Source organism: Ambystoma mexicanum, chromosome 7p (genome assembly GCF_040938575.1).
Source record: "Ambystoma mexicanum isolate Mex_15411 chromosome 7p, UKY_AmexF1_1, whole genome shotgun sequence".
Lineage (NCBI taxonomy): Eukaryota > Metazoa > Chordata > Amphibia > Caudata > Ambystomatidae > Ambystoma > Ambystoma mexicanum.
This window is the reverse complement of record NC_090939.1, coordinates 9,174,543-9,198,893: the sequence shown is the minus strand read 5'-3', so window position 1 is coordinate 9,198,893 and position 24,351 is coordinate 9,174,543. Positions and strand designations below refer to the sequence as shown.

The 24,351-nt window shown below is 49.9% G+C and overlaps 1 protein-coding gene across 1 annotated transcript in view; it reads right to left on the bottom strand.

The window, feature by feature from the left end:
• The window catches only part of PDE9A (phosphodiesterase 9A), a 543,111-nt gene that overhangs the window by 355,733 nt on the left and 163,027 nt on the right, over positions 1-24,351 (bottom strand). Inside the window, exon 3 of the mRNA XM_069635653.1 lies at positions 17,239-17,309. Within this exon, the coding sequence (XP_069491754.1) occupies positions 17,239-17,309 (71 nt within the window). The remainder of the gene's footprint in view (positions 1-17,238; positions 17,310-24,351) is intronic.

Sequence of the window (24,351 nt, the reverse complement as noted above, 5' to 3'; positions counted from 1 at the left end):
TCGCTGAATCCCCGTGGCGGCGAAGGGAGAGGAGCAGCTATGCAGCTGGTGAAGCGGCGGCATGCAGCGAGATGCAGCTGGTGAAGCGGTGGCATGCAGCGAGATGCCGCTGGTGAAGCAGCGGCATGCAGCGAGATGCAACTGGTGAAGCGGCGGCATGCAGCGAGATGCAGCTGGTGAAGCAGCAGCATGCAGCGAGATGCAGCTGGTGAAGCGCAGCATGCAGCGAGATGCAGCCGGTGAAGCGGCAGCATGCAGTGAGATGCAGCTGGTGAAGCGCTGGCATGCAGTGAGATGCAGCTGGTGAAGCGGCGGCATGCAGCGAGATGCAACTGGTGAAGCGGCGGCATGCAGCGAGATGCAGCTGGTGAAGCAGCAGCATGCAGCGAGATGCAGCTGGTGAAGCGCAGCATGCAGCGAGATGCAGCCGGTGAAGCGGCAGCATGCAGTGAGATGCAGCTGGTGAAGCGCTGGCATGCAGTGAGATGCAGCTGGTGAAGCGGCGGCATGCAGCGAGATGCAGCTGGTGAAGCGGTGGCATGCAGCGAGATGCCGCTGGTGAAGCAGCGGCATGCAGCGAGATGCAACTGGTGAAGCGGCGGCATGCAGCGAGATGCAGCTGGTGAAGCAGCAGCATGCAGCGAGATGCAGCTGGTGAAGCGCAGCATGCAGCGAGATGCAGCCGGTGAAGCGGCAGCATGCAGTGAGATGCAGCTGGTGAAGCGCTGGCATGCAGTGAGATGCAGCTGGTGAAGCGGTGGCATGCAGTGAGATGCAGCTGGTGAAGCGGCAGCATGCAGCGAGATGCAGCTGGTGAAGCGGCGGTATGCAGCGAGATGCCGCTGGTGAAGCAGCGGCATGCAGCGAGATGCAGCTGGTGAAGCGGTGGCATGCAGCGAGATGCTGCTGGTGAAGCAGCGGCATGCAGCGAGATGCAACTGGTGAAGCGGCGGCATGCAGCGAGATGCAGCTGGTGAAGCAGCAGCATGCAGCGAGATGCAGCTGGTGAAGTGCAGCATGCAGCGAGATGCCGCCGGTGAAGCGGCGGCATGCAGCGAGATGCAGCTGGTGAAGCGGTGGCATGCAGCGAGATGCCGCTGGTGAAGCAGCGGCATGCAGCGAGATGCAACTGGTGAAGCGGCGGCATGCAGCGAGATGCAGCTGGTGAAGCAGCAGCATGCAGCGAGATGCAGCTGGTGAAGCGGCGGTATGCAGCGAGATGCCGCTGGTGAAGCAGCAGCATGCAGCGAGATGCAGCTGGTGAAGCGGCGGTATGCAGCGAGATGCAGCCGGTGAAGCGGCAGCATGCAGTGAGATGCAGCTGGTGAAGCGCAGCATGCAGTGAGATGCAGCTGGTGAAGCGCAGCATGCAGCGAGATGCAGCTGGTGAAGCAGCGGCATGCAGCGAGATGCAACTGGTGAAGCGGCGGCATGCAGCGAGATGCGCTGCCACCATGTAGAGCGGAAAATCACTTACCAGCTGCAAGGAAAAGGCTTCAGGTTCCCTGAATAGCTGTACAGGTGAAATACAGGCAGAATTCGTGCCTCCCATGTAGAAGACCTGGGTTCGAATCCCATTAAGTACTGTGGATAAACTAGTCTAAATTAATGAAATAAAATCTACAGAACTAGAAAGACCTGGGGAAATAAAATAAAACCTTCTTTCATAAAGCAAGAGGAACACAGAGAGCCATGCCAGCCATCTAGGAGGAGCAAACCAGATCAACTGGAGTAGAGCCCTACTATAGTCGAGTTAAGTGCAACTGTCATTTGAACTAACCAAAAGGAGCTGACCCACGCTAAGGGGGCTATGATGTAAGCATTACTTCCACCAATGGAGAGGCTGGTCAGTTCAGCCAATCAGTGGGCTAATGGAGAAAGGACTGGATGAAAGGAAAGTCAGTTCAGTTGCAAGTTGTCTCAGCTGGGGACTGGATCCCTGTCTCGCTGGTTAAGGGAAATCAGTGGAGAAGAAGCCTGAAGCAGGGGGAGGAAGGCTGCCTTGTGTCTGGTAGATTCCTTGCTATGCTGAAGAGGGAAACCTGAGAGACCACAGAGGGGCATAAGAGGCCCACACCCTTTTGATCGAGGAGCTAGAAGAAAGGCAGAACGTGCTACCTAAAGTTCATGAGCAAAGGAGGGACTGTTGGCAGCCTGACGACTCCCGGAAGGGAAGAAGTGAGAAGGGGTGAGCCCAGTGCAAAAGAGTCACGTAATATGCTGAGCCCCTGAAGGAAGATACCCAAGAGAGGGGGCGAGAGAGTGAGGATACCCTAAGAGAGGGGGCGAGAGAGTGAGAATACCCCAAGAGAGGGGGCGAGAGAGTGAGGATACCCCAAGAGAGGCGGCGAGAGTGAAGATGCCCCAAGAGATGGAACGAGAGTGAAGATGCCCCAAGAGAGGGGGCGAGAGTGAAGATACCCCAAGAAAGGGGGCGAGAGAGTGAGGATACCCCAAGAGAGGGGGCGAGAGAGTGAGGATACACCAAGAGAGGGGGCGAGAGTGAAGATGCCCCAAGAGAGGGGGCGAGAGTGAAGATGCCCCAAGAGAGGGGCGAGAGAGTGAGGATACCCCAAGAGAGGCGGCGAGAGTGAAGATGCCCCAAGAGAGGGGGCGAGAGTGAGGATACCCCAAAAGAGGGGGCGAGAGAGTGAGGATACCCCATGAGAGGGGGCAAGAGTGAGAATACCCCAAGAGAGGGGGCGAGAGAGTGAGGATACCCCAAGAGAGGGGGCGAGAGTGAAGATATCCCAAGAGAGGGGGCGAGAGTGAAGATGCCCCAAGAGAGGGGGCGAGAGAGTGAGGATACCCCAAGAGAGGGGGCGAGAGAGTGAGGATACACCAAGAGAGGGGGCGAGAGTGAAGATGCCCCAAGAGAGGGGGCGACAGTGAAGATGCCCGAAGACAGGGGGCGAGAGTGAGGATATCCCATGAGAGGGAGCGAGGGTGAAGATACCCCAAGAGAGGGGGTGAGAGAGTGAGGATACCCCAAGAGAGGGGGCAAGAGAGTGAGGATACCCCAAGAGAGGGGGCGAGAGTGAAGATGCCCCAAGAGAGGGGGCGAGAGTGAATATGCCCCAAGAGAGGGGCGAGAGAGTGAGGATACCCCAAGAGAGGCGGCGAGAGTGAAGATGCCCCAAGAGATGGAACGAGAGTGAGGATGCCCCATGAGAGGGTGCGAGAGTGAAGATGCCCCAAGAGAGGGGGCGAGAGTGAGGATACCCCAAGAGAGGGGGCGAGAGAGTGAGGATACCCCATGAGAGGGGGCAAGAGTGAGGACACCCCAAGAGAGGGGGCGAGAGAGTGAGGCTATCCCATGAGAGGGGGCGAGAGTGAAGATACCCCAAGAGAGGGGGCGAGAGAGTGAGGATATCCCATGAGAGGGGGCGAGAGTGAAGATGCCCCAAGAGAGGGGGCGCCCAAGAGCGGGGGCGAGAGTGAGGATACCCCAAGAGAGGGAGCCAGAGTGAGGATATCCCATGAGAGGGGGCGAGAGTGAGGATACCCCATGAGAGGGGGTGAGAGAGTGAGGATACCCCAAGAGAGGGGGCAAGAGAGTGAGTATACCCCATGAGAGGGGGCGAGAGTGAGGATATCCCATGAGAGGGGGTGAGAGTGAGGATACCCCATGAGAGGGGACGAGAGTGAGGATATGTCAAGAGAGGGGGCAAGAGTGAGGACACCCCAAGAGAGGGGGCGAGAGTGAAGATGCCCCAAGAGAGGGAGTGAGAGTGAGGATACCCCATGAGAGGGGACGAGAGTGAGGACACCCCAAGAGAGGGGGCGAGAGTGAAGATGCCCCAAGAGAGGGAGTGAGAGTGAGGATACCTCAAGAGAGGGGGCGAGAGTGAGTATACCCCAAGAGAGGGGGCGAGAATGAAGATGCCCCAAGAGAGGGGGCGAGAGTGAGGACACCCCAAGAGAGGGGGCGAGAGTGAAGATGCCCCAAGAGAGGGAGTGAGAGTGAGGATACCTCAAGAGAGGGGGCAAGAGTGAGGATACCCCAAGAGAGGGGGCAAGAGTGAAGATACCCCATGAGAGGGGACGAGAGTGAAGATATCCCAAGAGAGGGGGCGAGAGTGAGGATACCCCATGAGAGGGGACGAGAGTGAGGATACATCAAGAGAGGGGGCAAGAGTGAGGATACCCCAAGAGAGGGGGCAAAAGTGAGGATACCCCAAGAGAGGGGGCAAGAGTGAGGATACCCCATGAGAGGGGACAAGAGTGAAGATATCCCAAGAGAGGGGGCGAGAGTGAGGATACCCCATGAGAGGGGACGAGAGTGAGGATACCCCAAGAGAGGGGGCAAAAGTGAGGATACCCTAAGAGAGGGGGCAAGGGTGAGGATACCCCATGAGAGGGGGCAAGAGTGAGGATACCCCAAGAGAGGGGGCAAAAGTGAGGATACCCCATGAGAGGGGGCGAGAGGGAAGATGCCTCATATATATGTGGAGGGTTTAGAGTATACTAGTAATATGGGGGAGCTGTGGGGGGTCTCCCCGCATGTATATATGGTGTAAAGGGTTAAAATAAAAGGTTGGCATTTTTGGCAATCGCAATAATCACACAGATCCAAGAAGTCCTTCACCTATTCTTTGAACTGTGGCAAATAACCTTGAAGGGAGGATATCCAGGACTCCCATTGGTGCTATTTTCTTCGCTGGAATTGGAAGGGGAACTTTTCAACTGAAACCAGAGAATTGCTACCAGTGGATTCTTGTTTGATGAACTTTTGTTTAGACTTGGAACTGGTAAGAACTGGTTTCCTTTGAACATTGTGAGGCTGACGTTCATCCACGTATTGGTCAATTGTTGTTTATAATATTGTGTTGCTTTATCATTTACTTTGAATGTTTGTTGTGTAGAGTGAGGGCCAGTTAACCCCCATGCTAGAGATTGCCCCCTTAGCCTTTAGACTAGGTAGGGAATTCCTTAGTAGAGTAGGGCAAGCAAGGCCTTATTTGCAAACCTTTACTTTAATAAAATGTCTTACTTTGAGAAAACTGCAAGCGGTTGTCCGTCTCACATTACTGACCCCTCACAGTAGCCGTGGCTGAGTAGCATTTGCTTTAGTAATTACCAATCACCCTAACTGCTAAGTGAGCCGTTCCTCCTGTAATTTGATCCTTGCGGAGAACTAAAGTGACTTGTAAAGTTATAAGAGAGATCTAGATAGTTCTTACGCTCGTCAAGATCACCTCAGGAGTTGCTTGGCTTACATGTTTACCTGTGTCCGTTCTACTTTATCATGCTCCATGGCCCCTTCTGCTTTTTGCACAGTTCATGGATTAAGGGAACAATCCCACAAAAAAATTACTGGCTTGTCCTCAGTGGAGGCAGAGCGGCTCTTGTGCTCTCTCTCTTTTCCCCCTAGTGAAGGGAGCCTCCCATTTGCATTGGTTCTATGGGTGATTCACTGGCACGGGTCGGAGGGATTTCTTTCGGTCTAATATACAGGACACATTAGTCCCGGCGTGCACAAACACTGTTCCTTCCAGGCGCTGGCGATCCGCTTGGACTACAGAGTCGTTGAAGGCTGCACATCTATTGAGTAGGATCGACACTTGGACCAAAACATATCTTAAATCTTCCCTAAGCCATTGCACTGGGGCCAAAACATATCTTAAATGTTCCCTAAGCCGTTGCACTTGGGCCCAAACATATCTTGAATCTTCCCTAAGCCGTTGATGGAACAGAGGAGTTTGCTTCTCTTCTGTACAATAAAGCTCTACTACTACAAACTCGGAATTCGGTGATGCAAGAACGTGGCGGTAAAGTGGTAGTAACAGAATTATTGACACTTTACTGCTATTTTTACCAACATTAGTGAATTTATAATGAGTCCCCAAAGTCCTTACAGCAGCAATTGTGGAGACACCGGACACTCTTATTTCTCCAGAGGAGTCAATGACGATTCTAACTCATAGGAGACCAGAGTGGAAACCACAATAATGCAATTTACAAATGTGCAGCAGTAAAGCATTAAAACAAATCCTATATTCAGTTCAACAATAGATTAAATGCTAAAATGAAAGCTAGATCAGCGGCATTGCTGTTCTTTCTGCGTTTGGCCGGTATCTCTGTGGGATAAGGTGTAATGCCTTCTATGCAGACGTGAACCTCTTAAAAGCAAAGATACACACGCGCTGGCATCATAGATATTCACACTACTTCAGAGGGTGCTGAGGTCAAATGCTCCGCCTTTCATGCTCCAGGGGAAGCAACACATTTATCAGACAAAATTACTCTTTAAGAAAAAGGAAGTTCTAATTGGTGACCTGAGTAGTCAGTGAAAATAGAAATAGGACAGTCTAGAAAGGCAGTGCTCTGTGGAAATATGGGAGAGGAGTATTCATCTCAAACAATTGTGTGATGAGAGTGTAACCTAAATCCAGGCCTCTGGGACTAGAATAAATGAAAATTGAGGATTCTGAACAAAAAAAGGATATTTTCTCTTTTCACAAAAAAAGGTTTTGGAGCAAAATAGAAGTCTTTTTTAAATGTTCCATTTTATTTATAATTTATAGAGCACCTTACGCCAAAGTCCAGCTAAAGCGTGATTCTCTGGCAACCCTGGGAGCATAATGGTGATGGATAACCAAAAATCATGACTAACCAAATGTCGGTTGTCTGAGCCCGGCATTTGTGTTCTGTTTTCCTGATACAAAACTTTGTTATACAAGAATTTCTTCACTGGAACCAGTGCTATTACTGGAAATTGAGGTGTCCTGTTAACAAAGCAATAACTGCAAAGAATCAGAAAGAGAACTCAATATATGATATGATATGGCATTTATAACGCGCCTGTACACAAGTGTTTCTAGGCGCTACAGGACAAGGGAGGGAAGATAGAGGGAGGACAGGACACGTGATCTTATTAGACCTTGTGTCATTCAGATCTTGAAAATGAGACAAAGCAAAGTGCAGGGGGAAGGGAGAGGGGAAGGGAGGGGGGAAGTGCAAGGGAGAGGGGAGGAGAAAACAGGGCAGCATTGCTCTGAGTAAGTGCAGCCAGGGCAGCGCAGGTCTGGGTAGTGCAAGGAGAACAAGGGACTGTAGGGTTACAGTCACAGCCACTAAGTGCGTGGTAGTCCTGGAGGCAGTGCAAGGGCGACTGATCGAGAACGAGCCTGGTACCCAGTGAGACTCTGATGGTAGCCAAGCAACCAGCTGGCACAGCAGACAGGTAGGTCAGCAGGGGAGGGAGAGCCTACGGGAGCTAGTGGAGAGATTTCAGAGCTGGAGGGTTATGGTCCCTGTGCTTGAGGCCAAGGATAAGTCTCTCAGTCCTGTTCTGGATTAGTTTCAGAGGGCGGGGAGTGGAGGAAGGCAGATTTAGAAAGAGGCTGTTGCAGTAGTCCAGCCTAGAGATACCCAGGGCTCTGGAGACAGTGAGCTTCTGGGGAAATTGAAAAGGGAAGAGTTCCTTTGAGGAGGTGCAGCTGGTAGTGGGACTTCTTGGCGACGTCTGAGAGTTGAGGAGAGAAAGAGAGAGTGGAGTCGAAGATGACACCAGGTATTTTTGCCTCGCAGGATGGTGAAGGAAGAGGGACCAAGGCAGGCGGCCAGAGTGAGAGAGGGAAAGCAGGGTTAGGGGTCCCAATGAGAAGGTTCTCGGTCTTACTGGCATTAAGGCAGAGATCGGTGGAGGCGCACCAATCCTGAATCATGGATAGGCAGTCAGGAATGAGCGAGAGAGGATAGGAGGCTGAGCGGAGCCTGTAGGAAAGCTGAGTGTCATCCGCATAACACTGAAAGTTAGAGGAGAAGGTAGAGATCAGGTGGGCCAAAGGGGCAAAGTAGAGGTTGAAAAACCAGGGTGAGGGGATAGAGCCCCGAGGAACTCCATAGGTAGAGAGAGAGGTGGCGGAGAGAAAGGGACCAAATTGGTCCTGGGAGGGGCGGGTGAAGAGGAAGGAACACAAAGACCCCGAAATTGGGTGGGTCCCGTGCATACAACTTAATATTAAATCACAAAAATAACAGTAATATCAAGGTGCCTTATAAAGCACAGATCTAGTCCAGCTTAAACAGAACGATTTAGCCTAAAACCCCGCTCCAATTACTCTAGAGGTGAAACATAATCCTCTTTATCCCAAATGTTTGTTTCGACTATAAAACAAGAATGATATAGAATGTGTAGGGATGACAATTCATGCATTGGCAAACAGGAGGATAGCAAACAAGCACATATCGAAACTATGCACCTGACGGACACAATTCTGGAGAGGAGCGAAAGAGGAGAAGCGCTGAGGCCCTGAGATGTACACTGCTACCTTCCAGCCCGATTCATGGAATGGACGAGATGCCCACTAAGCTTACGAGACAAAAATGGACTTCTTCTGAGTCCATTACTCCAGTTTAATAAAACTGAAAAAACGGAAGATTAGGAAACATATCTTCAACAATTGTACTCTTTGAAACATGTTGCTGTAGCCTTTATCAAGTATTTCCTCCCTCTTCACGTAGCAATGGGTAACTCCTAATTTATTTTACTTGTAATCCATGTGAGGAGCTGCAAATGTGAGTATTTTCTATTGCCTATTCCAGATGGTGAACATCATGGGCAAGGCTTCTATAGAACTTGATCAATAAAGCTGTCCGTCCCCATGCCTGAATTTTCAGGTACATTTCATTTATAAAAAGAGCTCTTATTGTCTGTATTTGTTTCAAAAATAATTCGGGATTAATTAAATAAAGAAAATGATGTGCTGTTTCTTTTTACGTTGCGAGCAATTGAGGAACAGTTTAATAGGTAACCACAAATGTTGTACCTTTTTGTTTAATAACAAAACCTTAATTGATTTTTATTATTTAAGCATGAGCCTTGCTAAATGTATTTAGTTCCTTTCACTTGAACCGTGGTAGCCAAGGAATTAATAGAATGTTGATCCAAAAAAAGGAGTTACTACCTTGATTAGGCTAACATAGTCATTTATTTTGCATATTTTGAGTTTTCGTGGAATGTCGCCACTTCCTCTGGCAGAGACCTTTGAAAAACATCAAAGCCTTACAGCTTACATAGCCCCTCCTGCAGATACCCCGTTATCTGTGCCTGTCTGTCCCTGATTTGTAGGTTTGCTCAGAGAGGCGGTGTATTGGATGTTCAACTCCCCCGCACACTCACTGGTACACTGTGCTAAGTGCGGCAGAGGTGGATTTTCATTGAGAACTGTTAAAATAATCAATAATTTCCGTATTGGTGAAACAAGAAAGTGATCATCTGCAACTGGTCCCATCCTGTAAGTCCTGCATTGTCCAGGAATAGAAACACATGGTTTAAAAATCGATTGCAGTCAGACTGCCGAGGCCAGATAAATGTTGTTTTGTTTGGACTTTCAGTCAAAAACGTGAAGAAAAAGAAAGATAATTATTTGTTTAAAACATTGACTGCATTTTTAATCAATGCTTTTTGCTGGTTGGGAGAGTGTCTTTTTGCTGGTTGGGAGAGTGGCTTTTTGCTGGTTGGGAGAGTGGCTTTTTGCTGGTTGGGAGAGTGTCTTTTTGCTGGTTGGGAGAGTGTCTTTTTGCTGGTTGGGAGAGTGTCTTTTTGCTGGTTGGGAGAGTGTCTTTTTGCTGGTTGGGAGAGTGTCTTTTTGTTGGTTGGGAGAGTGTCTCTTTTTGCTGGTTGGGAGAGTGTCTTTTTGCTGGTTGGGAGAGTGTCTTTTTGCTGTTTGGGAGAGTGTCTTTTTGCTGGTTGGGAGAGTGCCTTTTTGCTGGTTGGGAGAGTGTCTTTTTGCTGATTGGGAGAGTGTCTTGTTTTTTGCTGGTTGGGAGAGTGTCTTTTTGCTGGTTGGGAGAGTGTCTTTTTGCTGGTTGGGAGAGTGTCTTTTTGCTGGTTGGGAGAGTGTCTTTTTGCTGTTTGGGAGAGTGTCTTTTTGCTGTTTGGGAGAGTGTCTTTTTGCTGGTTGGGAGAGTGTCTTTTTGCTGATTGGGAGAGTGTCTTTTTCCTGGTTGGGAGAGTGTCTTTTTGCTGGTTGGGAGAGTGTCTTTTTGCTGTTTGGGAGAGTGTCTTTTTGCTGTTTGGGAGAGTGCCTTTTTGCTGGTTGGGAGAGTGCCTTTTTGCTGGTTGGGAGAGTGTCTTTTTCCTGGTTGGGAGAGTGTCTTTTTGCTGGTTGGGAGAGTGTCTTTTTGCTGGTTGGGAGAGTGTCTTTTTGCTGGTTGGGAGAGTGTCTTTTTGCTGTTTGGGAGAGTGTCTTTTTTCTGGTTGGGAGAGTGCCTTTTTGCTGGTTGGGAGAGTGTCTTTTTGCTGGTTGGGAGAGTGTCTTTTTCCTGGTTGGGAGAGTGTCTTTTTGCTGGTTGGGAGAGTGTCTTTTTGCTGGTTGGGAGAGTGTCTTTTTGCTGGTTGGGAGAGTGTCTTTTTGCTGGTTGGGAGAGTGCCTTTTTGCTGGTTGGGAGAGTGTCTTTTTGCTGGTTGGGAGAGTGTCTTTTTGCTGGTTGGGAGAGTGTCTTTTTGCTGTTTGGGAGAGTGTCTTTTTGCTGGTTGGGAGAGTGCCTTTTTGCTGGTTGGGAGAGTGTCTTTTTGCTGATTGGGAGAGTGTCTTTTTCCTGGTTGGGAGAGTGTCTTTTTCCTGGTTGGGAGAGTGCCTTTTTGCTGGTTGGGAGAGTGTCTTTTTGCTGGTTGGGAGAGTGTCTTTTTGCTGTTTGGGAGAGTGTCTTTTTGCTGGTTGGGAGAGTGCCTTTTTGCTGGTTGGGAGAGTGCCTTTTTGCTGGTTGGGAGAGTGCCTTTTTGCTGGTTGGGAGAGTGCCTTTTTGCTGGTTGGGAGAGTGTCTTTTTGCTGTTTGGGAGAGTGTCTTTTTGCTGGTTGGGAGAGTGTCTTTTTGCTGTTTGGGAGAGTGTCTTTTTGCTGGTTGGGAGAGTGCCTTTTTGCTGGTTGGGAGAGTGTCTTTTTCCTGGTTGGGAGAGTGTCTTTTTGCTGGTTGGGAGAGTGTCTTTTTGCTGATTGGGAGAGTGTCTTTTTCCTGGTTGGGAGAGTGTCTTTTTGCTGGTTGGGAGAGTGTCTTTTTGCTGTTTGGGAGAGTGTCTTTTTGCTGGTTGGGAGAGTGCCTTTTTGCTGGTTGGGAGAGTGCCTTTTTGCTGGTTGGGAGAGTGTCTTTTTGCTGGTTGGGAGAGTGTCTTTTTGCTGTTTGGGAGAGTGTCTTTTTGCTGGTTGGGAGAGTGTCTTTTTGCTGTTTGGGAGAGTGTCTTTTTGCTGGTTGGGAGAGTGTCTTTTTGCTGGTTGTACCACGGCTTATGGACATAGATCCACAAACGTCCTCTCGTGCGGAGAAGCAAGCCCTTCATCCCAGAGAGCACCTTCAGAGCTGCTCCTCAAGCCCTGGTCCTCCCCCACCAGGATGGTAGCAATGCCCTTATGGAAGGCCTTCCGGAGACTACCCTGGCACTCCTGAGATGTGTCCTGCATGCTGCAGCAAGGCTCATCAAAGGACTGCAAGTTCAACCGCAACACCCCGACCCTCATAGAGCCGCACAGGCTCCCACTGCAAGCCCCTATCATCTTCACCCCCTGCTGCATCGTCTACAAGGCTGTCCCCCTGAAGTCCCCAAGCCCCTATCCTCACCTCCTGCTGCATCTCCTACAAGGCTGTCCCCCTGAAGTCCCCAAGCCCCTATCCTCACCTCCTGCTGCATCTCCTACAAGGCTGTCCCCCTGAAGTCCCCAAGCCCACCAATCCCCCATCCGCACATCCTGCTGCATCATCTACAAGGCTGTTGCCAAGAAGTCCCCAAGCCCCTATCCTCACCTCCTGCTGCATCTCCTAAAAGGCTGTCCCCCTGAAGTCCCCAAGCCCCTATCCTCACCTCCTGCTGCATCTCCTAAAAGGCTGTCCCCCTGAAGTCCCCAAGCCCCTATCCTCACCTCCTGCTGCATCTCCTAAAAGGCTGTCCCCCTGAAGTCCCCAAGCCCCTATCCTCACCTCCTGCTGCATCTCCTACAAGGCTGTCCCCCTGAAGTCCCCAAGCCCCTATAATCACATCCTGCTGCATCATCTACAAGGCTGTCACCCTGAAGTCCCCAAGCCCCGATCATCACATCCTGCCTCATCATCTACAAGGCTGTCCCCCTGAAGTCCCCAAGCCCACCAATCCCCTATCCTCACCTCCTGCTGCATCTCCTACAAGGCTGTCCCCCTGAAGTCCCCAAGCCCCGATCATCACATCCTGCCTCATCATCTACAAGGCTGTCCCCCTGAAGTCCCCAAGCCCACCAATCCCCCATCCACACATCCTGCTGCATCATCTACAAGGCTGTTGCCAAGAAGTCCCCAAGCCCCTATCCTCACCTCCTGCTGCATCTCCTACAAGGCTGTCCCCCTGAAGTCCCCAAGCCCACCAATCCCCCATCCGCACATCCTGCTGCATCATCTACAAAGCTGTTGCCAAGAGGTCCCCAAGCCCCTATCCTCACCTCCTGCAGCATCTCCTACAAGGCTGTCCCCCTGAAGTCCCCAAGCCCCTATCCTCACCTCCTGCTGCATCTCCTACAAGGCTGTCCCCTTGAAGTCCCCAAGCCCCTATCCTCACCTCCTGCTGCATCTCCTACAAGGCTGTCCCCCTGAAGTCCCCAAGCCCACCAATCCCCTATCCTCACCTCCTGCTGCATCTCTTACAAGGCTGTCCCCCTGAAGTCCCCAAGCCCCTATCCTCACCTCCTGCTGCATCTCCTACAAGGCTGTCCCCCTGAAGTCCCCACGCCCACCAATCCCCTATCCTCACCTCCTGCTGCATCTCCTACAAGGCTGTCCCCCTGAAGTCCCCAAGCCCACCAATCCCCGATCCGCACATCCTGCTGCATCATCTAGAAGGCTGTTGCCAAGAAGTCCCCAAGCCCCTATCCTCACCTCCTGCTGCATCTCCTACAAGGCTGTCCCCCTGAAGTCCCCAAGCCCACCAATCCCCCATCCGCACATCCTGCTGCATCATCTAGAAGGCTGTTGCCAAGAAGTCCCCAAGCCCCTATCCTCACCTCCTGCTGCATCTCCTACACGGCTATCCCCCTGAAGTCCCCAAGCTACCTCACTGAGAAGCTCAGCATCTGTGGAGGCCTACGTGTCGTGCAGACTTGAACTCCCCGGTGGAGGAAGAAAAGAGCCAGAAGACAAGCCTTCTTTCTCTAAGCCCCCATATTCTGGAACCTTGGTTGGTAAAATTATCCAACAATTACTTTTCTGCCCTTTTTATTGAAGGCTTTATGGTGTGCTACTCTAGCAAGATCCTGTTGACGTTTAGACAAAACCCTCGATCCATCTCTTTAGGGACATTAAATAAGATCCAGGATTATAATATATACTGTTATTGCATATATAGCGTGATAAATTCAAGTTAAGTTGGCTCTAATTAATACCAGATTGGCATTAGCTCATGGACCAGAGTTGTATGACTTGGAGGAACAAAACAAATTGGATCTCGTGTTTTTAACAAAAACTTGGTTCAACGACTCTTCCTGTGCTCGGTTTCATACACTGGTCCCCCATGATAATTCTATTAAATGTATAAATCACTCCACGCCACAGAAGAGGCGGTATTGCAGTGATCTATAAGAACGGTTGGAACCTATCACACCTTGATGTGTTAAATTGGGGTGAGGTATCCCAAATTGGATGTCTAAAGGTCACGCTATCTCCCACATTTTCCTTTAAAATGATCCTCTGCTATAGGCCTCCAGGTCCGGCAAAGACCCTTTTAGCCAATCTGGACCAATGTGTGGCCATCACTGCCCTTAGATACACCTAAGTACTGATTATTTGTAATACCTGGCTAGACAATCCCACTACTCTTGATTCAACTGAACTTTAGTAGCTCATGACTAGCCATGACCTATGACCTTTAACTATATCCCCTTCCCACCTCTATGGACACTGTATCCACTCAGTGCTATTACGTGGCTCAGGTATCTTGATGGTCAGGACCGAGGCTACCTTCTGTTCCGATCACTTTTCCTATTGCCATGAATTTGCAGAGCGCTAACCGACATCAGGAAGTGCTAAGGAACCGTTTTGAGAAAGATCTTCTTAAGACTTCTGGGACTGACCTAGCAACTGCTTTGGCAGCCGTTTACACCAACCCTGGGAGTGATTGCTACGGGCTGCAAAGAGCTGAAATCAATTGGCGACTCCATAGCTCTGCGCCAATTTACAACATCTAACAAACAGTAGAACTCTTAGTACTCACCTACTAAAATTAAGCAGTTGTACTGCAAATACGAAAGAGCATGGATAAAATCTAAAAGCTTAATCAGGTGTGGCAAGGCGGAAATCTGTGTAACAATGCAATATTTGAGGCTGAAGCAAAGTTCCTACAGAGTAGAATTTGTCCTTCACTGAATAAGCCTAGAGAACTTTTCTCTTCCATTTTTAAATCCTATAAGTGCTTCACCTTACATAACTCCTTCTACGCATGAAGCAAATGAATTTAATGAATTTTCTGTGAACAAAATCAAATTTATTCGGGAGAAGATAGGGCAAGCCTTCAATCGGATCGATCCTACGGTGGAAACAACCACAGGGGCGGATGTACACTTTGATTTTAGCCTACTTACCTCTGATCTTATTAACTTATTGCTTAAGAAATTGAAACCTACTAATGATATGTTTTATGTTCTCCCTGCGTGTGCGGCACAAAGACATGTCATGCCATTGGCCCAGTTTATCACTACCTTTGTTGACCTTTCTTTAGATAAAGGCTTAGTTCCCCCTGACTTGACAGCCGTCTCTCGATGCTATGGATTTCCAGAATTATCGTTCGGGGGCAGCCTCCGCCCTAGTTAGCCAAAATCCTGGAGAAAGTAGTCATCTTCCAACGTTCAGCGTTCACTGCTCCACTCCGTTCAAACCGGATTTCACCCTATCATGGTACGGAGACTGCTTTGGCGGAAGAGTGGGATGACATTTTTAAAATTGCGGGAAAAGGGTTTTAACACTGCTGGTAAGGCCTTTGATACAATGGCCTCTAACATTTTACGGCCCAGAGGGGAGTATCAGCTCATGAGCTAAATTGCTCTAGATATTTTTTGTCTAGTCACCACCAGCGTGTAAAAATGGCAGGTTATATATCAGAGCCAATCCAAATAGAATGCGGGGTCCCACACGCTTCCTCGCTGTCGCCATTGTTGTTTCACAGTGTTTAACGATTGTTTAACAATGACCATTTTCAGAAACTATGATCTGGGTTACCACTCATATGCTGATGATACCGAGATCTACATGAGGGTGAGCAAGAGGGCTGAATCCCTGCGCAAGGTGCGGCAATGCACTGAGGAGGTGGGCCAGTGGATGGGAGGGTAAGCAACAGACTCCAATTGAACCCAAACAAAACTGAGCTGATTCTCATGGGCCCTAAACACCTGTTGGCGGATCTCTCCTGTGCTCTTCCTCCACTGTGTATTTTCTGGCTACCAATGACCTTTGCACCTAAGGTCAAAAATCTGCCTATGGCAGTCCAACCTTGGTAGAAGCTAAGATGCAATCGGTATTCTATTCTCGTCGTCTGTTAGGAAACTCCATCCAGTTTGTTCGCCAGAAAGACCATGCGATTGTGGTAGGAGTATTGGTTAATTCCAAGCTGAATTATCAGAACAGTAGCCTCATGGGCGTAAATGAAAGCAATTCAACCGCCTCCAGAGGGCACAGAACACAGCAGTTTGACTGACATTTAGAGCACCTAAATCGGTACCTACACCCAACTCCCCACCCCCATTACGCCAATCACTCTGTTGGCTTCCAGTTCAGTAGAGGATTGATTTTGAAATGCTCTGCGTAGTTTTCATTGCCTTATTAAGTTAGCCCCAAGATACCTGTCCGGAAGGAAGCCCTTCCACCATCCCTTGATAAGCTCTTATTAGTGATTCCGCCGCCCAGCTTTGTCCATAGGGGGCGATAGACGTTTTTCAACATACAGGCCCTGATTGTGCAACCTATTGCCTCCCAAGATTCAAGGCATTATGTCACTTATCTTATTTCGGAAGGCTTTAAAGACTCACCTGTTTAATGAACCACTTGGCCTTTTTTCCTCTTTTTTTTTTCCATCAGTACTTATGCGTTGGTGCGGAACAGAATTTAGTAACGCCTGATGCAGTTAATTCTGTCTGAAGCACGCTAGAAAGACATCGCAAATCTAACCTCCTCCCTGTCGCCACCAATCTTGCCCCCTCATATCTACGTTTCCGGAAAGATCTCAAGACCATCCTCTTCAAGGAGTGGCTCCTCCCTAGCACCTAGGTTCACACCTTGCACTCCTGACCCTACCCGAGACTGGGCGATCTTATCTCCACTGTTTACTCTCCTGGTTGCTTGTAGACCCTTGCTGCTCAACTGCCCACCCTCCTCCTCCTCCCCCGTTGTTAGCTCTCTATTCCCTTGTATCTCTGTGCCCCTCACACTGTGTCCTTCCCCCTATGATTTGTAAAGCGCTCTGTTGCTTCCCGTAGCCAGGTCCGCCCTCAATAAATACTCTAATAATGAGAATAACACACATGCCAGTATTTGGGTAGAGCCAAAGGGGAGGCTTGGAGATGGGAAGAATAATGGACATATTAGGAATTGGTGGGGGACAGGGCCTCACGGCAGTGTTGCCAGGCACACAATCACATTCAGAAAATGCTGCAGCTATATGACCACAGCAGCTGGCAGTCCGCCATCTTGTGGTTGGCAGTTTAGTGCTACCGATGCATGGAGGACCCATATTGTGGTTGGCCAGATATGTTGACAAGCACTGCGTGGTTTTCTTTGGATGTCTCCCTCTGGCGGATCACTGATATGCTGTTGGCTAATTACATTTACATGATACTGGTGGATCGACAATCGGAAAAACATGACTGTGGTGCTTATGAAATGCGCCAAAAAGAGCAGGGTATGTAGGAAAGAAGGGTGCGCGGTCTGGGAGCGCATGTCGCAGTGCACGCTGGGGGTGTAGAGAAAGCATGTGGACCTCATGGGTGATACCCTACAGGGAGGGTACAGAACGGATCTGCGCCGCCAACACAGGAGTGGAGCAGAACACTGCAACAGCATCTCAGAAGCAAGATATTCTGGGAGGGGGGCAAATGTTTAGCTTAAAAGTTATCTTTGCATGGTCTCATTATGGAACATGGATGCTGATCCCCAAAGTGAAGGCAACACTGCACAAGCATGACAAGCAGAACTAAGCACAGGCCAAGAGCAAGAAGCCAAGTGCAAAATGTCCATATGAACAGATACAAGCAAACAAGGCAGCCCCCCCGCCCCCTCCCGGGTACTTACCGGGGAAGCCCCGCGGCCACACACAGCAGGTCCTTGATGTCGCTGGATCTGCAGGATTTGCTGAAGGTGACCTGCAGGGGAACAGAGGAGACCGACTCAGAAAGGATTACAGGTATTCAATCTACGCCTGTCGGGTATTTGGGAAGCGCGCGGGCGACACTAAACACAGGGAGTAGTGGGGGGCTTCACGCTAATAAGCGGGACATAGATACAGAATACATGCCATCAAAGGTAAGCGGATAGTCAGGAAAGATTCCTTGAGAATTGATGGCCATCTATGGGGGGCTAGCGAGAGGGGCAATAGGGGGCATAGGCGAGGAGGGGTACAGATCAAGGATCACTTGGGAGGGAAGCCTCATGGTGTAGGGTTTCAGACAGGTCTTAACGCAATCAGTGTACCCCAATACCAAATGACATCAGCACCTTCTTGGTGGACGTGGGACTCAGATGTATCCTAACACCAAGCCCAGGAGAAACCCAGGTTGCCTCCACTCTAACCTCAACCTGGATGTAAATGCCCTTTGCTTTCACTGATCCAGCGAATGGACCCCGTTCAGTAGATCCCGGCCCCAAGCCCTTCTTCAACTTTGAGCAACCACAGCGCCTTTGCCATAGTCACTTACATACATGGAACGGGGAGCTTACCAGATCTACAAGGCTGGCATATCTTGTGCCGGCGGGTACTGATCCTGGGACCTGCTGATTGGCTCGGACTGTATTTAGGCTGGAAAGATGGCTCATGCTGACTGCAGGTTCGATAGCGCCCCGAGTTAGGTGCTTCCTACTGCCATCTGTGTTTATTCTGCAGGTCACGTGCTCAGGTCCCAGAAGGTCCATCTGAGGGTTTCCTCCTCGGGTGATGGTTACTCGTAGACCCTGGAAATTGGTAGGAGGGCTTATATACATCCTACATGCGCAGTGCTGGTTATTGCTGCCATGCTGCCTTGCACAGCGCTGGGGTGAGGGCCTCATTCCATGAACAGGTGGCAGCCATTTCATCAGGCGGGGTAGAAGAGCGTTTTTCTCTGGCAGTGCTCCTGGGTGCAGCATTGGGTTCGGCAAGCCACCAGACCCTAGGCTAGCCTATGGCCTATGCCCTGCTGTCACACAGTGCCCGGCGTGACCCGGCAGCGGAGTGGAGTCGCGGAGCTGAGAACCTGTGTCTAGACTCTAGGGTGGGCGCAATGTGATCACGGGAGGGTGGCATCGTCCAGAAGCATGAGCCCACCCGAGTGGAGGGTCCCGGCGGGGGATCGTAGTGGGGGCTCTGGCTGCCCTGGCCGTGCATTGGCTTCTAGTAGAGCAGGTGTGTGAAATAAAAGCTGTCCTTGAGTAAGTGCTGGGGAGAGAGAACTGAGGCTGCATGCTCTCGCTTTCAGCAGTGACCTTTGACCCAGGTCTTGGGCTTAATCTTCCACGTACAACTAGGAGCAGGTGAGCGGCCATCAGAGTTGTTGTGTGGGCAGCCACCTGACCTGTAAACAGGGAGTGGACTTGGTGGGGGGCATTTAATGGCATCTGTTCTAGACAGCATTTACAAATACTGCCGCTGCCCTCGATCGGTTGGCTCATATGGCAAAGGCAGTGATCAGCAATTTATAGGACACTGGGGGTGTGGGGGGAGGGCGATAGAGGGGGCCAGATCTGCAGATGTGGGTGCACTGGAAGGAAGGGGGAATGGAGGGGCGTGGCGGGTGCTAAAGCCAGGGAGATAAGGAGGGATAAGACTGCGGATGGATTAGTTGAATGTAAAATGATGTACACAGCTGAAGCCAGACCAGCCTTGCCAGCCTTGGAGAGGGCATCAAGTGCACCGACACTGTGCCAAGGTTTCCCAGCCTCTTCATCAACACACTCGAAGATATCCAGAAGAACATTCCGTGCAAGGTGTCCTCCACATACATTTATTTGGTCTTTATTGGAGGTGGTGATGTAGTGCCGACCTCGCCTCAAAGGGCAGAGGCGGGCTTTGCGCCATAGCCCCAACCCACGGGGGGGGGGGGCTAATATCAGCTACAGAGCGGAAAGCCTCCACATTTCGTATTTCCTATTTATTTGTCATTTATATAGCGCCTTACGCCAAGGCGCTGTACCAAACCAATTTACAGTACACCTAGGACTAAAATAAAGTTAAGATTGAAGTAGGAAGGTTTTCAGGGCGGCACGGGAAGTCGGGTGATAGAGAATAGGCAGAGAGAGTGGACGAGCATTTCAACAGAGAGGAGCCAGCAAAGACAAAGAGCGTAGCCGTGAAGAAGCACATGGAGGACAGGGTACAAGTAGAAGAAAGCAGGATTGAGAGCGAAGAGCACGAGAGGGAACATAGAAGGAAACTAGAGATGAAAGATAAATGGTAGCCATCGAATAGAGGTAGAAATGGAGTCATGCATAGATAAGGAATACAGCAGACGAATGGAGGAATTAAGACAGACTTTAGAGGAGCTTGGCGAGCGACAGGGAAACCAAAGAGAAGTACAGAGCAGTAGAGAAGTTGTGAAAAAATGAAAGAAGACATTAGAAGCTTAGTGGCACTAAACGTTACAAGAGGTCTAACTTTCCAAATGTTGAAAAGATGGGAACGACAGGAGCGGGATGTGATAGAAATGTGATGAGCAAAAGAGAGATTAGTGTCAAGATGAAGGCCGACATTGCAGGTAGTGAGAGGGATTGAAAGATGGGAAGGAGAAAATAAGCCAAAGGGAGGAGGAACAGGCGCAGGGATCGAATTAGCTGGAAAAAAGAGAACTTCAGTTTTAGAGGGATTCAGGACAATAAACTGGTTAGACAGCCAGGTTTTGATAGCAAAGAGACACGCGGAGAGATTTGTGTGTATAGTGGGTGTGAAAGAAAAAAAAAGATAGAAATAGTTGGGAGTCATCAGCATAAAAATGATGATACAGCCTGTGAGGAGTTCGACCATCCACATGGTGTGTGTGCGCTCGCCTTGGTTTTTTGACATTTTAAAAGAAATGGAATGATTGTAGATGGACCTCTGGAAAATGTGTGGGGCTAATCTGCACACATCTTCCTATGCTCACTGCACGACATACACATAGACCCATGTACTCTGGGTGAACACAGCATACAGGTGCCGTCGCCCCTGTCATATTTAGTAGGGATATGACAGCCAGAAGGGGGAAGGAAAAACCTTCCTCCTGCCATGGCCAGTCTTATTAACTAACAAAGGCTCAATGAATCCACCATGTGCTTTGTTAGCCTGCAGTTTCACATACTAATCAGAGTTAATTCAAACAGGCCTACAGGGGGGGCCTGGTTGCAGGACTAACAAAACAGACAGGAAACCCCAACAACCTTTGATATGCACTGAGTCAACCTGAAGCCAGCTCCTGCCTCTCAGTATCAAGGGAAGTGACCTGTCATGTCTGGGACTATGTGCTCACAGTAGACAACCCCCACAGGTGGACCCCATTCAGAACGTACGAGAATGTGGTTTACAAGAGACAGAAAGTCTGTTCTGCTGCTGCTTCAAGGGAGACCTGCCACTCTAATCAGGAACCACAGAGAGCTCAATTACCAGAGTGATTCTTTGATCCACAACAGACAGGAAGATGAGTGGGACTTGGTATTACATGGTTTCACCCCTTTACCATTTCTATTGCAAAGCACTCTAGTTGTGATCTCATGCATACAGGAGATTGTTGGGTGGGGACCCAGGATTGTTTCATTAAGGTCGGCTTAGTCTACAGCAATCACTGTGGCCAGTTTAGCATTAAAGGAGGGCTGAGCCCATTTTTTGTGCAAATCATATGAAGACTTCACAAGGAGTAACAAGAAGAACTCAGCATTAGACCCTGGCTGAAGGTACAGTTGGCCTTACAGCTTCCGCCAGTGAATGAAGGCCAGGATTTCCAAAGAGGGATGCAGGCTCCCTCCACTAAACATCTCCCAGGGAACAGTGGGAGATACTGAATCCAGAAGACCCTCCAGCAGCTCCAGAACCGGTACCCAGGCAGCACACAGCATGCCCTGCTAGGCTCTGTAGCAAGCTTCCTAGGTGAGAAATGCCAGAGAGTCTCTGAACCAAACTAAGAACAAGGCAGCTGCCAGCAACAGTCTCCTCAGCCTTGGGCCGTCTGCCTGTAAGGATGACACAAGCCCCGTGAACAAGCTAGGAGGAGTGCATCAACAAGCATCTACCAACATCCGCCTTAAAGGAAATTTTCGAGCCAGTCAAGCCGCTTGAGCGTCAAGCGACTGCACTGCTGACTGTTGTTATGCTGCAGTCACTAAAGCCACCTGAGACGCCTGGACCAGTGCTTCAGACCTGCCGACCAGCACTGAGACAATTCCTGACCCTGAGCCACTGTGTAGGCCATCTTGCAGCCGTCCGTCCAGCCAAGCTCACCAAACTAACTGCCGCCTGATACCCGCAGCTGTCTCCCTTCTTGAATTCTGTCGCAAAGCTGCAAGGTGCCCTAAAACAGACAGACTCGACCCTGTTGAGCACCAAGAACATCAACAGCACAAGGTACATTGTGTTTCTGTCCCCCAAGTCCTTCCCTGAAGGCCCCTAGTGACATTTTATGACCCATTGCTCCCTTTGTGTTGAAATCAAGTATCCTTGAACTATTGAGATTAATTAATTCAACAACCACCCTCCTGTCAGTATCCAAAATGCAATGCGTTTCCGTTCCATGCATGTTACCAAAATTGGACAAGGAGGTTTATAATTTACATGTGTTTCCAATTTGTTCGGATCCCTTCTGGTATACTAGAGGTGTGGGGCTGATTGATGGTTTAGAAACCGATATTCATCTCTGGACCACTGGTGTCTGGAAGTTGAATCGTCACATTGGTGGCAGGCGGTCTTATCTAGTTGGATCCTTGCGCACAGCTTAGTCACCCAATGATGAAAGTACTGTTGCAGGAAACATTTAGGCACTGCTAGGTATTCGTAATAATCATGGATCTTGACATGGAGACTGTAAAAGGCATGACCAAGGATGTCCTGCGTGTCCTATGTCAAGAGACATAGAAGCCAGGTCAGTTGGGAAGAAGTCCCCAGGCGATGTGCTAGGCCCCGTGCACCCGAACGGACAAGACCTTCCAGAGGGGTAGTGGAAGATGGCGAGGACGACAGCATGCGCAGTGTTTCTCGCCAACCATCACGCCGGGGGGCAAGTGTGCTGTCTCAACACTCTACAGTGTCAATGAAGTCAGGGGCTAGTGCAGCATCCGGCTGGTCCCAGGCCTCAGCACAGTCTCTAAGTGGCCCAATAATTGTTCCTACTGTTAACAAGGTAGTGGCTAGAAAGCTCCTGCTCGAGGAGGGGAGACTAGCGATAGAAGAGCAGAAACAGGGGGACGAGGTCACCATAGAGCTGCGGAAGCTGGCGCTTGAAGAGCAGAAGGAGGCCAACAGATCCACCTCTAGCAAAAGCAACAGTTGTGGCTGAAACCAGTACACGGGATAAGCCCCAGATTGCACATCCCCAAAGACTTAGTGCAGGCTTACAAAGTGGGGAAGGATATCTTTGACTGGTTTTAAGTGCTGGAGCTGGAGCTGGCTTTTCAGCTACAGGAGGTGGACGAGGATTGTGGGGGTGCAACCCTGATAAGTTTCTTACCGACACCAGGGACTGATGCAATTCTTCAGTTAACTCCTGAGGAAAGGCCAGTTTATGAGAGCATGAAGGCGGCCCTCCTCAGGAAGTTCTGTAAAACCCCAGAACAGTATCTCAAGAGCTTCAGAGAGCTTGGAAAAAAGTGGGCAGACATTGTAATCATTCACACACTTGTTGAAATATCTGAGCAGGTGGGTGGCTGGTAACAAAGTTGACACATGTAAAGGGATGTACAATTTGATTGCGGGTGAGCATGTATTGAAGAATTGTGAGGTTGACCTACACCAGCATGTGGTGGACAAGATTATCACAGACCCAAGGGAGCTAGCAAAGGCTGCCAACAGGTTTGTGAGTGCTTGCATCCAGAAAAAGGTGCAGGCGAGCACACCCAAACCGGAAGATAAATCTTCGGACAAAAAAGTAAACAAGGATGGGAAGGACAAAGGTACAACCTTATCCTCTTCGAAGTCAAGTCCCCAAAAGAACTAAGGGAAACCCCAAAACTCTAGTTCAGCCCTACACACTGAAAAGAAGAGCGCAGGCAACCCTAACACTGGGACACCTGCGTTCTCACCACCCAAATGTTGTTTGTGTGTAAGGAACTGGGCCATAGGAAAGGGGATCCTGCTTGCAACGGCTTACCCAAGCAAGCCATAGTGAATGTTGGACTCATAGAGGAGGACTTCCCACTAGACCAGAGAGTGGCCGAATGTGGATTGGTTACACTGAGTGGGAACGCTACTGGGTCTCCAGAAGAGATTGCCCGGCAGTTCTCAATAATACTCAACTCTATCTAGAACATATGTATATCAATGGACACAAAACTCATGCGGTCCGAGACACTGCGGCTAGCGTCACTGCTGTGACCCGGCAGTGGGTACAGCCAGACCAGTGTATTGATGGGCGTGATTGTAGCATCAGATGGTTTGATGAAAAGAACAAGTGCCCCTTGGCGATAGTAGAGTTCAGCTGGTGAGGTGTAACTACCCAGCGCTGTGTAGCGGTGAAAGACTCCATCGCTGTCCCATGTCTGTTGGGTAATAATCTTCCTGATCCCGTGATAGTTGCAGTGGCTATGAGATCGAGGGCCCAAGAGATCACCAGATTGAAGTCTCTCAGAGCCTTTGGGCATGGAGTGCTTCCAGAGGGCTTGTTGGAGGGACCAGCATGGCCAGTAGCCCCTAGTTCAGTTCCACTGACTGCTGAGTCACCTACTTCAGTGGTAGAGGAGCCAGTAGTCACTGAGGACTCTACTTTGGTAGCAGGGGACTCAGTAACTTCAGAGTTCCCTGGCTCAGTGCAGGAACCTGAGGTGGAGGACCAGGTGAGCTCAGATCTGAAGGGCCTGCCCAAGCTGGATGAGTTTGCATCAGCTGGGGACCCAGATCAGACTGACGTCTTTAAAGCCCATGAAGAATGTCCCACTCTGGCGGACCTGTGGAAGCAGGTGGAGGAGAAGCCTAAGGGCAAGGCCCCTGGCCTGTTCACAGTATACTGGGGGGATGGACTCCTGTACAGTGAGCCATAC